Source organism: Ahaetulla prasina, chromosome 12, assembly GCF_028640845.1.
Source record: "Ahaetulla prasina isolate Xishuangbanna chromosome 12, ASM2864084v1, whole genome shotgun sequence".
Classification (NCBI taxonomy): Eukaryota; Metazoa; Chordata; class Lepidosauria; order Squamata; family Colubridae; genus Ahaetulla; species Ahaetulla prasina.
Window position 1 is genome coordinate 4,559,302 of NC_080550.1, and position 15,574 is coordinate 4,574,875.

General features: G+C 41.7%; 1 protein-coding gene across 1 annotated transcript in view; it reads right to left on the reverse strand.

The window, feature by feature from the left end:
• Nucleotides 1-1,521: 1,521 nt before the first annotated feature.
• MMP2 (matrix metallopeptidase 2) overlaps nucleotides 1,522-15,574 on the reverse strand; it is a 31,624-nt gene continuing 17,571 nt past the window's right edge. The window contains exons 8-14 of the mRNA XM_058155220.1: nucleotides 14,565-14,738; nucleotides 13,048-13,203; nucleotides 11,615-11,744; nucleotides 9,180-9,316; nucleotides 7,263-7,422; nucleotides 6,174-6,283; nucleotides 1,522-3,349 (exon numbers count right to left, since the gene is read on the reverse strand). Coding sequence (XP_058011203.1) covers nucleotides 3,246-3,349; nucleotides 6,174-6,283; nucleotides 7,263-7,422; nucleotides 9,180-9,316; nucleotides 11,615-11,744; nucleotides 13,048-13,203; nucleotides 14,565-14,738 — 971 coding nt within the window. The 3' untranslated portion in view covers nucleotides 1,522-3,245. The remainder of the gene's footprint in view (nucleotides 3,350-6,173; nucleotides 6,284-7,262; nucleotides 7,423-9,179; nucleotides 9,317-11,614; nucleotides 11,745-13,047; nucleotides 13,204-14,564; nucleotides 14,739-15,574) is intronic.

Here is a 15,574-nt window from a genome sequence, read left to right on the forward strand (position 1 = left end):
TCGGCTGGGGAATTCTGAGAAATGAAATCCATGAATCTTAAAGTTGACAAGCTATAGAATAACAGAGTTGGAAGGGACCTTGGAGGTCTTCTAATCTAGTCCAACCCCCTACACCACTTCAGACAAATGGTTATCCAACATCTTCTTAAAAATTTCCAGTGTTGGAGCATTCACAACTTCTGGAAGCAAGTTGTTCCACTGGTTGTTCTCACTGTCAGGAAATTTCTTCTTAGTTTTAAGTTGTTTTTCTCCTTGATTAGTTTCTAGCCATTGCTTCTTGTCCTGCCCTCAGGTGCTTTGGAGAATAGCTTGACTCCCTCTTTTTTGTGGCAACCCCTGAGACATTGTAAGACTGCTATCATTTCTCCCCCAGTCCTTCTTTTCATTAAACTAGAAAAACCCAGTTCCAGCAACCATTCTTCATATATTTTAGCCTCCTAATCCTGTTTGTTGCTCTTCTCTGCACTCTTTATAGAGTCTCCACATCTTTTTTACATCATGGCGACCAAAACTGGATGCCATATTCCAAGTGTGGCCTTACCAAGGCCTTATAAAGTGGTACTAATACGCCACGTGATCTTGATTCTATCCCACTGTTTATGCAGCCTAGAACTGTGTTGGCTTTTTTGGCAGTTTAGAGACTCCTGAGTTAGTTAGATTTCTACTTAGGTGTCCTTGATCAAGATGTCCTCCACCTCTTTCAAAATTAATTAATTGGATTAATTGGGTCAATGATTATGTATTGATTGTGGAATGGATAATCCCGCCTTTTGATTTATTCCAACATTCACACTTCTAGCAATAAAATAATAATGCCAACTGTAAAGAGATAATTAAGACCCACAAAAATCAAAGTCAATGTTAACATCGGTCATTAAGGTAATTAACAATGAAAAGCTTGGCAAAAGAGATGTACTTTGACCAACTTCATAAATACTGGAGAACCTTTGGGAATGATAAAGACTGAGAGCCACACAGGAGAAAGACCAGTTAAACTTCTAGTAATGAGCTGCGAAAGTAATCAGATGAGACTTCTAACCCCCTTACACACTTAGAGCAGTGCATAAAAGATGACGGAGGGACAGGAACAACACTCTTCCCTTCTAAATCAAGACATCAAACAAGAAACAGATTAACTTGTTGCACTTTCAGTATCCCGGTAACAGTTAAGCAGAAGGCATGGCCAGTATGCACCTTGATAAAGGTAAAGGTAAAGGCTCCCCTTGCACATATGTGCTAGTCGTTCCCAACACTAGAGGGCGGTGCTCATCTCCGTTTCAAAGCCGAAGAGCCAGTGCTGTCCGAAGATGTCTCTGTGGTCACATGGCTGGCATGACTTAACGCGAAAGGCACATGGAGTACTGTTACCTTCTCACCAAAGGTGGCCCCTATTTTTCTACTTGCATTTTTTATGTGCTTTCGAACTGCTAGGTTGGCAGAAGCTGGGACAAGTAACGGGAGCTTAGCGATCCTTTGCAAGCCCCTCTCAACTCACTCAAGAAACTGGACGCGCACAGAAGATTTGGTTTTCTTCCTTTATTGGTATCACTGATGTTTGGTATGTACACTTTTCTTTTCTTTTTCTTAAAAATCCTTTTCTACGAACATCCTCCTTGCATCAGGGTCTACAGCGGAAGGTTTGCATTGCCTGATGCTTTAAAATCTAACCGTGAGGAAATGGGTGGACGAGAAAGAAGAAGGAAGAGGAAGCCATTTCAATACAACAAAGAGAAGAATAAAACACAAAGCGTTCAAGCTTGGCCTTTCTTACAACGTGTCAACTTCAAATTCATGCGTCACTTCATCTGTGTTTCTTTTAAAATCTGTAGATGGCAAAGTGCATGAAGCAAATGGCTGGTTTTAAGTAAAGATATGCCTTTAAAAAACAACAACACCTTAGTCCTTGTTTTATCATCATTCATTTAGTGACCATTGGAAATTACAACGGCGCTGGGAAAAATGTGACATGGCCAGTTTTCACACGACCGTTGCAACATTCCCATGATCACGTGATCAGAATTCGGCTGCTTGGCAACTGGCATGTACTTATGACAGTTGCAATGTCCCGGGGTCACTTTATGCTTTATGGCCTTCTGACAAGCATACTCGAGGGGGAAGCCGAATTCATTTGACAACCGTGTTACAACCGTGACTGCCGTGATGCCCTTAACAACGCTGGCAAGAAAGGTCATAGAATGGGAGAAAGCTCACCTCACAACCATCTTGCTTAGCAATGTAAATTTGGGGGCTCAATTCTGGTCATACGTCGAGGGCTACCTGCACTTTAAAAGCAGGTTTCTTCTCCACGACTTCATCGTGTTTCAGTGCTTAACATAACATCCCCAGGCAGCCTGTGCCTTGAATCGGCCTTTTTCGCAACAGCCGTGTATAAAGAAACGGGAATCGCAAATGAAGCACTCGGGAACGGCAGAGTTTATAAAGCTCTTCATGGAAAAAGCAGCCCCCTTGGGGCGAATCGGAACTGAAACTGATAAGATTCCCCCACCCCACCCCGCAAGGAAATGTGGAAAGTTCAGAGGCCAAAATTCAGAATATAAAGTTCTCCTTTCCATAGTTGACTTACAGGTAGGTTGGAAGGCCTGAAGGCTTTTCACAGCTTCTGTGATTGGAACTTTTTCAAGATTTGGGATGCTGGTATAATTTCATTTCATGTCCAACCTGACTTGAAAGAACAAGATCCGTATAGGGCTAAATTCTTGATTCTTCCAGGCGGTAAAAATAATAATAATAACTCCATTTTTCTTCTCTCTAAATTTAGAAGAGTGGCATGCGTTGAAGCCATCAGCTTCCTGGCGTGCTAACTTTCTACATTTAGGGTGTAAATTTTGATCTCTGCTTACGGCTTGCTAATGATTGCTTTCAAAAATGGGAACAAGATGACCATGACGGTATCTTAGCATTAGCCTTGCCAATCCGGAACACTGAGCAATAATATCAGGCCTACATAGCTTAAATTTTGAAACGAAAGGAGAAGAAATGTCAGATCTAGGAATTCTGAGTTCTAAAGGCTTTGAGAAGGAAGGATATGATGGGACTTGCTTCCAAGTCACTGTGCTTTATCAGATGAAAACATCGTATCAAGTAGTGGTATTGAATAGGTTGGGCTGGTACCAGACAAGCCCCTGAATTAGGATATAGCTCTATTTCTAATGGTGGGGTAAGGCATAGGACTCTTACACATCAGAACGGATATACATGGTTGGTTAGGAAAAGGGGCGCTTTGCTCAGCAAGCCAGCCAGTCCGATTTCACATTGCCGACTTTCACAATCTTTAAGCTTTGATCTTCCAGTTTCAGGTAATACCAGTCCTTGAAAAAGTAGCTGTGACCTGCAAGGAGAAAAAAAAAACCCTGTTAACAAGCCTATATAAAACCACAGTTCTGGGACTCGCTAGGGCAGGTTGTTGTGATCTGCCAGCAGCCTGCAGAGCTGGCAATGGAGTCAGACAGCAATGAGTCTGAGGAAGAGCGTGGGCCAGTCCTGGAGGCTGGGGAAGGCCCGAATGAAGCAAAGAGGACGAATCGGGAGTAGGGCCAAGAGATGATTGGCCCCTCCCATAAGGCTTAAAAGACCAGCAATGGCGTTTGGGCTCTTTGCTGGAAAACAACATTGATAGCTTTGTCTTGCTGCATTTGTTTCTTATCAGTGTTTAGGTGTCTCCCAGGGGTGAAATGCTCCCAGTTCAGACCAGATCATCCAATCCGGTAGCGATGGTGGCGGGTGGTTCGGACAACCAGTAGCAAAAATTCCTGTCCCCCCCCACATGCCCGGCTGAGCTGCGCAATCATCAGAGGGGTTTTTTTTTACTTTTAAAAGCATTTTTTCTTCGACCGAAAAAATGCTTTTAAAAGTAAAAAAAAAAGAAGCCTCTGATGATTGCGTGGCTCACCTGGGATCGTCAGAGCCTTTTAAAAGTATTTTTTTACAACCTCTTCAGCCGAAGAAAAAATGCTTTTAAAAGGCTCCTCTGACGATCCCAGCTGAGTTGCCTGATTGTCAGAGGCTTTTCTTTTAAAGGCAAAAAAAATGCTTTTAAAAGAAAAGAAAAGCCTCTGACGATCAGGCAACTCAGCTGGGATCGTCAGAGCCTTTTAAGAGCATTTTTTTCTACAACCTCTTCGGCCGAAGAGGTTGTAGAAAAAATGCTTTTAAAAATAAAATAAAAAAAGTTGGCCACGCCTACCCAGTCACATTACCCCGCCACCAATCCACGCCCACAAAACCGGTAGTAACAAATTTTACATTTCATTTTTGATGTCCCCAGGATAATGTTGAAGAATCCAATCTGGAGTCAGTCACCAGGAGCAAAGGTTTATTCTTCCAAGTTTTTGGGGCTGGTGCAGGAGCCTGTGCTCTGGGAACTTATTTTTGTGACTTGTTGAAAATCACCCCTTTATGAGTAGGACTATTTGGGGCATACGGTTCAGCAGAACTTGCATGATTTAAAATATCAGCTTTGTCCACCCCTCCGAGTTCCTCTTACCATCACACACACACACACACACACACACAAAAGGCTCAAGTTTTTCTCCCAATCCATTCTGGAAATGGACTTTAGAGGCCACAAAAGATATAAAAGCTGCATCTTTTATTAGTTGCGCCCCAGGGAGGAAAAAATGGAAGATTTTTGCTCTGACTGATGGCGAGGCCATCTCCAAAACCTACACATAATCTGTAAATGAGGGTTTAGCAGAATCGGTCTGTTGCAACCGTAAAAACTTGACCGAGTGAAGGCTATACTTTCAAGAGGCCAGTAAGAATCATATTACTGGAAATATTTTTTTTCCCCCTCTTCCCTTTTTTTTCAAGCATGCCATTTTTTTTTTAAGGGAAAAGATGTGGACAGAGGGTTAAAAGCTTGAATTTGAGCTTCCATCCTTCTTTTCCAACTCAACCCCTGTGAAAAGTTCTCAGCCATTTAGGAGATTCAGTTCAAAGGAAGTTTTTCTCCACCCCCACCCCAATACACTAATAAAGGCAAGATTCCTTAACCAGAATCTGGGCTGCATTAAACAGGGGGTTAGGATTACTCTGCTGGAGACGAGTTATTCAGACAGCCCAGCAAAGTTCAACAAAGGTCACCCTTCCTAAATTTCTTTACAGCAGTGGGAGATTTTCACCGAAGAGAGAAATTTACTGTGGCAGCCGGCAGATTGCCAAAGCGGTCGGCCTATTCAGTGACCACGGCAGCAGACCATGTCTCCAAAAATAAGGCAGTAGCAGACTGAAGTGCATGTATATATACTGGAGTGGCCAAAATGGTGGGAACCTTTTGGGAAAAGTGTAGTTTCTGAAACTAGCTAATAACACCACTTTTATTTTTTGGAGTAAAAAGGTAAAGGTAAAGGTTTCCCTTGCACATATGTGCTAGTCGTTGCCGACTCTAGGGGGCAGTGCTCATCTCCGTTTCAAAGCCGAAGAGCCAGTGCTGTCCGAAGACGTCTCCATGGTCATGTGACCGGCATGACTCAACGCCAAAGGCGCACGGAATGCTGTTCCCTTCCCACCAAAGGTGGTCCCTATTTTTTCTACTTGCATTTTTTACGTGCTTTCGAACTGCTAGGTTGGCAGAAGTTTTTGGAGTAGTACCATCAAATTATATATCAACGGAAAGATCATTGAACCTAGAATGTCATGCAATAACTTTTAGGAAGGATTTGCTGTTAGAATAGCAGTGACAGTTTAAAGAAGAAAAGTGAAACACGTAGAAAAAATGAGATTTGCAAAAATTATCCCCATTAAAAAAATTAGACATACAAAAATGATCCCCATGTCAGTTAATACTTAGTTGGGTAACCTTTAGCATGAATTATGGCCTTACAACGTCTTCCCATGGAGTGAACCAAGTCTTTGAGTCCTGCATCTATTATACTGTGAAACCAAGATTGAATGATGGCTTCTATTAACTGGGTTTTATTGCTGGGTCGCTTCTGACTAACAAGTTTCTTTAGTCAGCTCCATAGATTTTCAATTGGGCTAAGGTCTGGGCTATTCCCAGGCCATTCCAACAGTGGAAAATTCTTGAAACTCCCAAAAAAGTGGTGTTATTAGCCATTAAACCTCAACAATACACTTTTCTCCAAAGGTTTCCACAATTTTGGCCACATATATACAGTTTATATATGTATCTTAGAAAAAAAATAGCAACTTACCGCTTCCACTCACTTCCAGGGCAGCATCTAAATTGTCTGGGACGCCATTCCAAGCATCTGCAATTAATTTAGGGAAGCCGGGATCCATTTTCTTCTTCACTTCATTGTATCTGTAAAATACACAGGAACAAAAAAGACATATTCCTTCCTCACTTCTTGTCCTTCTCATCTTTTCATCTGTCCTATTGCCCATTTCCTTAGCTTCTTATGACTATCTTTGTTGTTTGTATCTCATGATTGATGTTGATTGCCTTTAGTTAGTATCCCATTATGATTGATGTTGATTGCTTATTTAGTATCCTACGACTATCACCGACTGTTGGATCTTACGGTATATGATGATTGTATTTTATGATGATGGTCATGTTTTGTCACTTGTTGTTTGTATGTACACTGAGAGCTTATGCACCGGAGGAGACAAATTTCTTGTGTGTCCAATCACCCTTGGTCAATAAAGAATTCTACTTTCTACCTTACTTGGACAAGCGAACAAGTGTGGTGTTTTTTTTTTTTGTTAGTTGCAAAGTTGTGTCCGACCCATTGTGACCCTATGGACAACTTTGCTCCAGGCTTTCCTGTCCTCTACCATCCCCTGGAGTCCATTTAAGCTCGCACTGACTGCTTCAGTGACTCCATCCAGCCACCTCATTCTCTGTCCTCCCCTTCTCTTTTTGCCCTCCATCTTTCCCAGCATGAGGCTCTTCTCCAGGGAGTCCTTCCTTCTCATTAGGTGGCCAAAGTATTTGAGTTTCCTCTTCAGGATCTGGCCTTCTAAAGAGCAGTCAGGGTTGATCTCCTCTAGGACTGACCAGTTGGATTGCCTTGTAGTCCAAGGGACTCGCAGGAGTCTTCTCCAGCACCAGAGTTCAAAGGCCTCAATTCTTTGATGCTCAACCTTTCTTATGGTTCAACTTTCAGAGCCATACATCGCAACCGGGAAAACCATAGCCTTGACTATACACACTTTTGTTGGCAGGCTGATGTCTCTGTTTTTTAGTGATCTCTGTGTGTGTGTGTGACTCTGTGCAACATTCCTAGCTGCCTATCGCTGTTACGATATCCCGGCGTTGGGGTTGCAGGATTCCTTACCTCCAAAATTTGTCCCCTGCAAAAATATAAGTCTTCTTGTTCTTGCTCCAGTTAAATACAGCATTGACACGTTGCACGTCAGGAGGCAGCCCAAGATTGGTAAGCCTTTTTGGATACCCTCTTTCCAAGGTGCTGGCTGTATAAATCCAGTATTCATTTCCTAGGAAAATAAAGCATCACATTCTCGTGATCTCTGTTGAGATTAAGTAGAAGGAGAAAGAGGTTTTTCTCAATTGAAGGGTCTTGGATTTCAGGCAGTGAAGCGAAATTAAGTAAATTACGGAGGTAAATTGGGACAGGCCAAACACTCCTATTTCAGAATTAACCCCCTACCCTTTAGCAGTCTGAGCCTCTGTGGCTCAGACTGCTAATGCAGTCTGTTATTAACAGCAGCTGCCTGCAATTACTGCAGGTTCTAGTCCCACCAGGCCCAAGGTTGACTCAGCCTTCCATCCTTTATAAGGTAGGTAAAATGAGGACCCAGATTGTTGGGGGCAATAAGTTGACTTTGTATATAAATATACAAATAGAATGAAGGCTATTGCTAACTTAGTGTAAGCCACCCTGAGTCTTCAGAGAAGGGCGGGATATAAATGCAAAAAAAAACCCAAAAAAAACCCCATTGTCTCTGTGGTGAAATGTAAAATTTGTTACTACCAGTTCTGTGGGCGTGGCTTGGTGGGTGAGTGGGTAACGTGACTGGGTGGGCTTGGCCAACTTTTTTTTTTTTAACTTTTAAAAGCATTTTTTCTACAACCTCTTCGGCCAATGCAGTATTCTTCAAACTGCCCTAGATTTCATTAAATTTCATTAGCCTATACATTTAATAAGTGATACATAAATAGTATTTAAACCTTTGTTCCTTCTAAAAACCACAGGAAGTGAGACTATAAAGTATGGACTTATCAGATGTTTAGGCTATATCCAGTTATCATGTAATACGATACACATGAAAATGCCATTCAACTATGAAAAATTCACTTTGCAAGTGTTTCCCCCCCCCCCACTTCTTTAAATACATTTCACTACATCCCCACTCATTTTATTTTATTTTCACTCTCTTGTGTTGAAGGGCAAGAAATAAATAAATAAAAATTTGCTATTCATTTTTGTTTGGCTGAGCCAAGCACTGAAAATCATTTCCCAGATCAGCTGGGTGGCTGCGTGAAAAATAGATGGTCTGCGAAGAGATGGACGTTTCATTTCGATTCCATTTCTCGTTTTGGTTGAACGTTTGGTTCCTTGCATGTCGTACCACTCCAACGTAGACAAAGAGTCTATTTTCATATAAAAACACTTTGCACTCAAACGTGAATGCAATTTTGTGCCAGTTTCAACAACATACTTTTTTTTAATCCACTGTATAATTTATTGTCCCAAACCCATCCTTTCTTTTGCAAAGATTTTTTCCTCTAAAATAGGGGAAAAGTTGGGTTTTTTTTTTAAACTGTAACTCAGCCCTGCAAAATTCAAAACAGGGCAAATTTTGAAAGATAACCATGTTTGGTCAAACCAGAATGCAAAATAACAAAGTTGGAAGGGACCTTTAGAGGTCTGCTCATGGCAGGAGAACCTATGTTATTCCAGATAAATGGCTGTCCTATCTCTTCTTAAAATCCTCCAATGATGGATCACCCACAACTTCTGCAGGAAACCCATTCCGGCTTCTTCAAAAATGGGGCCATTGAATGAAAAATTTGCATTGACGTGCTAAATAAATGAATTGCTTTCTTCTTCCTAACATAAAATAAACATGGACTAAGCAACAATGTGGGATTAGAACATCTTCTGGGCTACAAATACTGGATCTTGGAGGCCAAATCTTCTGAAGAACGTCTAGTTGGAGCAGTTGGCTTTATAGACATCCAGGTGCGTGTTTGCGTATGTTTGTTTAGATGATTTCAGCCCAAATCTTACCTGAAAAAAACACTGACTTCTCTTCTTGAGGGGCTTCGTAGACAGCGTCAATTTTTTCTGGAAGGTCAGGCCAAAAAACAGCAACGAGCAAAGGTCCCGTTGGTCGGCTCCGTTCATTAGCTGTTCTCCAGAAGAATCTAGCCAAAAAATGACAAGCAACTTTATTGGCAGATGTGCTTTTTATGCAAACTGAGCTAAGTCCATTCATGTTTACACACACACACACACACACACACACACCAGTGGTAGGTTTCTACCGGTTCACACCAGTTTGGGCGAACAGGTAGCGGCAGTGGAAGGCTCCTCCCACCTGCCTGGATGTCATCACGGATGCCCTGAGCATGTGCAGAAGCGCCACGCGTGAGCACTCACAGTTCCAAACCGGTAGCGAAGGTAAGTAAAACCCACTACTCACACACACACACACACACACACACACACACACACCAATGCTCGCATTTTACTAGTAACAAACATTAAATTATAGGGGGTTTTATTATTATTCAATGCATCAATCTTTTATTGGTGGGGGTTGTCCCATGAAATTTTTTAATGCATTGCACCCAGACGTTCGCCATTCATAACAATTTTCTGCAGCACTCATATTAATTCTTAGCAAAGAACAAGAACAACAACCAACACCAAAATAAAAAGAAAGACGGAATAGCGGGTGCTTCAATTATCCTAGCAAATAAACTGATTTACAAGGCATTTAAAACTCTTTCAACCTTCTCCTGAACAGATGGATATGCGTTCGGCAAAAGCCAACCTTTGTATTGTATTCCATTACTCTAGAAGATTATGATCGTAGCAACAGAAAAAAGATCAAATCTAATAATCATCGATCAAAGCAGCTTGGCTGTAAATGAAACCCGGGAACATTAAAACTGTTCATCAGTGGAAATGAAAGGAGCAATTTGGAAGCTGTTGAGCTGATATCCTCTTTCGATTTATGAACACGGCAAAAAAAACAAAAAAAAAAAACTTAACTCCGGTTTGATTTCAGCGGCAGTATGTAGGAAATTATGGGACAAGATGTTAATAAAAACATTATTGTGTAATCTTTTTTCTCTCTCTCTTCCTCCCTCCCTCCATCTATGATGAGCAGTTCATTTTGTTTAAAGAACTCCAAAATTAATAGCTGAAACCAGCTGGCCTGTTTCTCAAGCAACAAGTGTATAAAGAGTCAGACAAGGCTGCCTTTTGATAGATGTTGAGCAAATGACTTGTCAGATTAGGCTTTTTAGTTGCATTATCTTTCTTTTCCCTCCCCTGTTTTTAAACTAGAGCTGGCTCTCCGGTTGTGTGACAGGTTAAAAAAAAACCACCCAGCTTTATAGCTGGTTACAGTGACACAGAGCTCAGTTGTCATTTTCAACATGTCGGTCTGATACATACCGCATTTTTTGGAGTATAAGACGCACCTTAGTTTTTGGAGAGGAAAATAAGAAAAGTGATTGGCGGATGGATCGGCCTCCCGGAATACCCCCAATCAGGTGAATTTTAGCACCAGGTTCGTTGATTGTGAGCTCTGTGCCTTGCTTTTTTTTCTGCCTCCAAAACTTCTGAAACTCTGTTTCAGAAAAAACTTTTTTTTTCTGCCTCTGAAAGCCTCTGAAACAGCTTCAGAAAAAAAGCCTCTGAAGCTCTGTTTTGTGACTTTTTTTCTGAAGCTTCTTTCAGAGGCTTTTTTTCTGAAGCTCTGTTTGGAGGCCCTTTTTCTGAAGCTTCATTTCTGAGGCTTTTTTTCTGAAGCTTCTTTCAGAAGCTTTTTTCAGCCTCTGAAATCTCCATTTGAGAGGCTGGGTGGGGCTACATTCGGAGTATAAGACACACCCAGATTTTCACCCTCTTTTTGGGGGAAAAAGGTGCATTTTACACTCGGAAAAATACGGTCGTTAAACTTGGTTGTTTCTTGTAAGCACTTTTTCATTGTGCTTGTTATTAGACTGCCTTGAATCCAAAATTAAACTCATCATCTTCATTTAATAACCCCCATAATCTCTTGCGGGGTGGAGTCTGGACATCTGAATGGAGCTAGCAAAGTGTTTTAATGGCCAGATGCCCTTCCTGTCACCAATGCAGAGTTTTGTTCAGCAGATATATTCTCATTGTGCCAAGAGAGAGAAATATCTGCCTCTACCTAGGATCAAACTCACAGCCTCCTGATTGTGAGGTGAGAGCTCCACCCCTAGGCCACCGCGCCACTCACTAAACTGTTCTCCCAAATAACCAAAGCTTAGCTGATTCAACAAACCGGTTCTACAATGGCCTTGTGAGACAGGAAGGAGAGCTACAGAATGGACAACCAGTGTGTAAAACTTATCTCCAGCCACAGAAAGGTGTGAGGAAAAAGAAGGGACCCTCCCTAGTTTTCTGGAGAGTAAAGGAAGAGATAAATATCAAATAGGCCCTTCTTTGACCCCCCCACTCACCTATCTTTGAAGAAAAAGATCTCGCCCCTCATTTGAGCCACGGCATCAAAGACAAGATCTTGGCCACAAAGTTCAGGAGTGACAGGTCCAAGGGTTGGCTTTGGTCCTGGTCCAACATCAATAGAACCCCCTACAAATCAAGAGAAAGCCAACAATGATCTGGACGTTCTTCTTTTAAGCTTAGAAATCAGAAAGAGAAGCAATATCAGGAATCCTTCATTCTACCTTCCCCCCCGCCCCGGTTATGTCAAAAAAATAAAAATAAAAAATAGTGTTAGATAAAAGAGGAAAAGAACGAGAACAGGGCATCTGGTTTTCTTCAAATGGTTCACCATGATTATTCTACTGTTTTAGGTTCTCCTGGAAAAGCTTGAGCAACAAGATTAATAATGATATGGACTAGTGGTGAAATGCAATATTTTTTTGCTACCAGTTCTGTGGGCATGGCTTGGTGGTGGGTGGGTCATGTGACTGGGTGGGCATGGCCAACTTTTTTTTTTTTTACTTTTTAGAGCATTTTTTACTATTATTTTTATTCGTCCGAACCGGTAGTAAAAAAATGTTTTAAAAAGTAAAAAAAAGGTTCTGATAATTGCGCGGCACAGCTGTGATCGTCAGAACCTCTTTTTTTTTTAAAAAAAGCTTTTTTTACTACCTATTTGCCCAAACCGGTTGTAAAAAAATGCTTTTAAAAAGTAAAAAAAAAAAGTTTCCGACAATCGCGCGGCACAGCTGTGATCGTCGGAACCTTTTTTTTTTACTTTTTAAAGCTTTTTTTTTTACCACCAGTTCACTCGAACTGGTAGTTTTTATCACTACCAGTTAACCCAAACTGGTGCGAAGCATTTCACCCCTGATATGGACTCAAATGTTTCAGATAGGTTTGCACCAAGTGGCAACTTCACTGTTGTGTCTGCGCCCCCAGAGCCGGGCCCCCTGCCAGAAAGTGACTTGGAAAGTGAGGGGGAAGGGCCATCAGGACTTACCTCAGGAGCACCGGCTTCCCTGGCTCAGCTCCGGGAGCCAGAGGCAGGCCAGGTGGAGGAGATAATGAGGCCTCCGTCCCCTGACTGTTTCCCCCCACCCCCAGGCCATGCCTCCAGACCCCGCTGATGGCAATCAGGCCTGGCTGGACCCTAGGTTTCATAGGCAGGAGAGGCGGGAACAACAGAAGCAAGGGTGGGGCAGGCCTAGGAAGTGCTGAGTCATGGAACCATACCCCACAGGATATAAAAGCAGCAAGGGCTGCTATGCCTCTTCATAGCAGGCAAATCAACTGCTTGACTAGAGCTGAAGTACTGTTTGTTGACTCATCGGCATCAAGGGAGATAACAGAGATGCTTGGCAGACGCTCGCTAATTTGCTGCCAGAGCTGATAGTGCCGGCTAATTAAGTCATCGCTCGGACAGAGGCGAGGGGGACAGAATATTCACCATAAAGTTCTTGGATCCCTTGAATGTCATCTTGAGAAAGGCGGAAGTGCTTGGTATAGGTGTAGATGGGGGCCATGAGTGCGCCAGGATCTTCAGAATGTTCGAGTCCCATTGCGTGGCCAAATTCATGAGCAGCGACCAAGAACAGACTGTACCCTGGAAGAAAATAAACCAGCTTTTTATGGCTGCTGGATGGCATTGTCCATACATATCTCTTTGTGAAGTCAATCTAACCATGTTACAAAGGCGCTCTCTGGGGCTTTGAAGGCATCCAAGACAGAAGATGTCACAATGAAAGAAAAGAACACAAGTACTTTTGTTTCCATGTGGAAAACCACTTCTGAACTTCGTGCTTCATGTGGAAAAGAATGTAACTTTTGACTTTGGGTTTTACAGATTAGATTGACAGATCTTTATACAAATGACTTGTTCGTATTATTATGGAAAAACAAAAGGTGGTGATTTGATGCTAATGCCTTATTCTACTGCAGCAGAGAGAGATGGAAGTCAATGCTTCTCGTTCTTTTTTTTCCCCTACCTTTCTTCACTTCTGTCTCCCCTCTCACTTCCCTTTTATTTACTTTTGTATTTTGCATTTTATAATACTTTATAACTTAATTAAAAAAATTGGGGGGGAAAGAATAGAATAGAATAACATTATGTAACAGAGTAGCATTTTCTAATATAATCAAAGGGAACAATGACCAGCACTTAAAGTTGAAGGGCAAAGATAGAATAGAATAGAATAGAATAGAATAGAATAGAATAGAATAGAATAGAATAGAATAGAATAGAATAGAATAACAGAGTTGCAAGGGACCGTGGAGGTCTTCTACTCCAGTCCCCAGCTTAGGCAGGATACTCTACACCACTTCAGACAAATGGTTAACCAACATCTTCTTAATAGTCTAAGTGCTATTGCTATTGCTAAACCATAGTTGCTGTCACTTGTATGAAGTCAGAAACCAAAACTTAGAGGTGTCTAAAGCTGGGTTCATGAAATGTACCGAGTACTGTAAAATCTAAATTAACTACGAAGACAGAAGGCACGTGGTATCTAAACTCTACTTTTTCAGTCACGTTCAAACATTCCCGATCCAGCAATTGGGAAACTTCGTGAGAAGGAATGATTTATGGTTAACTTGACAGTTGACTCATTTGTGAGTTTCTTAGGATGTTTTGGGGGGTTGTTTTTGCAATCGTTTCTGGACATTTGATGATCTCAGTTATACTTCTGAGAATGAGGGAAGCTTGTAAAAGAAATGTTTTGATTCACCAAGGACATGTTGCAATGCAATCTAAAACTTTAGCCTATTTTGCTAGCTTTGAAACACAAGAAAACATAGAAAACGATGCAAGAGTAGGCTGTTTCGTAAGAACTATGTTGTTTGATTCTTTGACCTTTATTTTGGTCTATTAAAACCATGGTGTGTTCCTTGTTTTTTGATACTTTGGAGAACTGGAAGAAATGCTGTAACATTTACAAGGAAGCGGAAGAGGAGAAGAAAAATCTCTACCTTGATCTGGACAAAATCCCCATTTGCGATCTTCATCGTAGTTACTAGTTGTAGAGCACCACATCTTCCCATCTTGCCGTCCCGAAGTAGTACAAGAATCATACTTATTCCCAAGGAATATAAAAGGAAAGACACATGGCTGTCCTTCAGAGTTCCCACCCACAGTAGACATTGCTGCATTGAAAAATAAAAATAAATAAATTAGAATAACAGAGTTGAAAGGGACCCTTGGAAGTCTTCTAGTCCACTCCCTGCTTAGGCAGGAAACCCTACAAGATTTCAGAGAAATGGTTATCCAACATCTTCTTAAAAACTTCCAGTATTGGAGCATTCACAACTACTGGAGGCAAATTATTCCACTGATCAATGGTTCTAACTGTCAGGAAATTTCTCCTTAGTTCTAAGCTGCTTCTCTCCTTGATTAGTTTCCACCCATTGCTTCTTCTCCTGTCCTCAGGTGCTTTGGAGAATAGCTTGACTCCCTCTTCTTTGGGGCAGCCCCTCAAATACTGGAAGACTGCTATCAGGTCACCCCCAGTCCTTCTTTTCGTCAGACTAGACATACCCAGTTCCTGCAACTCTTCTTCATATGTTTTTTAGCCCCCAGTCCCCTAATTATCTTTCTTGCTCTTCTCCACACTCTTTCTAAATCAATAGAAGCAGGAGCAGTTAATAGTATACTATCAAATTCTTGCTTCTGTCAGGTCTGAAAGCCATTCTTTTACATTGGGTCTTCAGGCCTACCACATTTACTACTGTGGGAACCTGGGAGGGGGGATTATATGGAGTGTGGGAAGTATATAGTCAAAATAACATTCCTTTCTCAAAGAGTCAAAGACACCATGCCCTGGCACCTGGAGTTGGATGACTGGAAGGCATCTCCAATTGGGATGGTGCTTGGATTGTACCGTGTGATGGACATGTGGGTGCTGGGCAGGGACTTGGACTTTCATTTGGGTGGGGAAAACCTGGAAATTTTCAGATTCAGGTTTTATCAGATGTGCCAATAT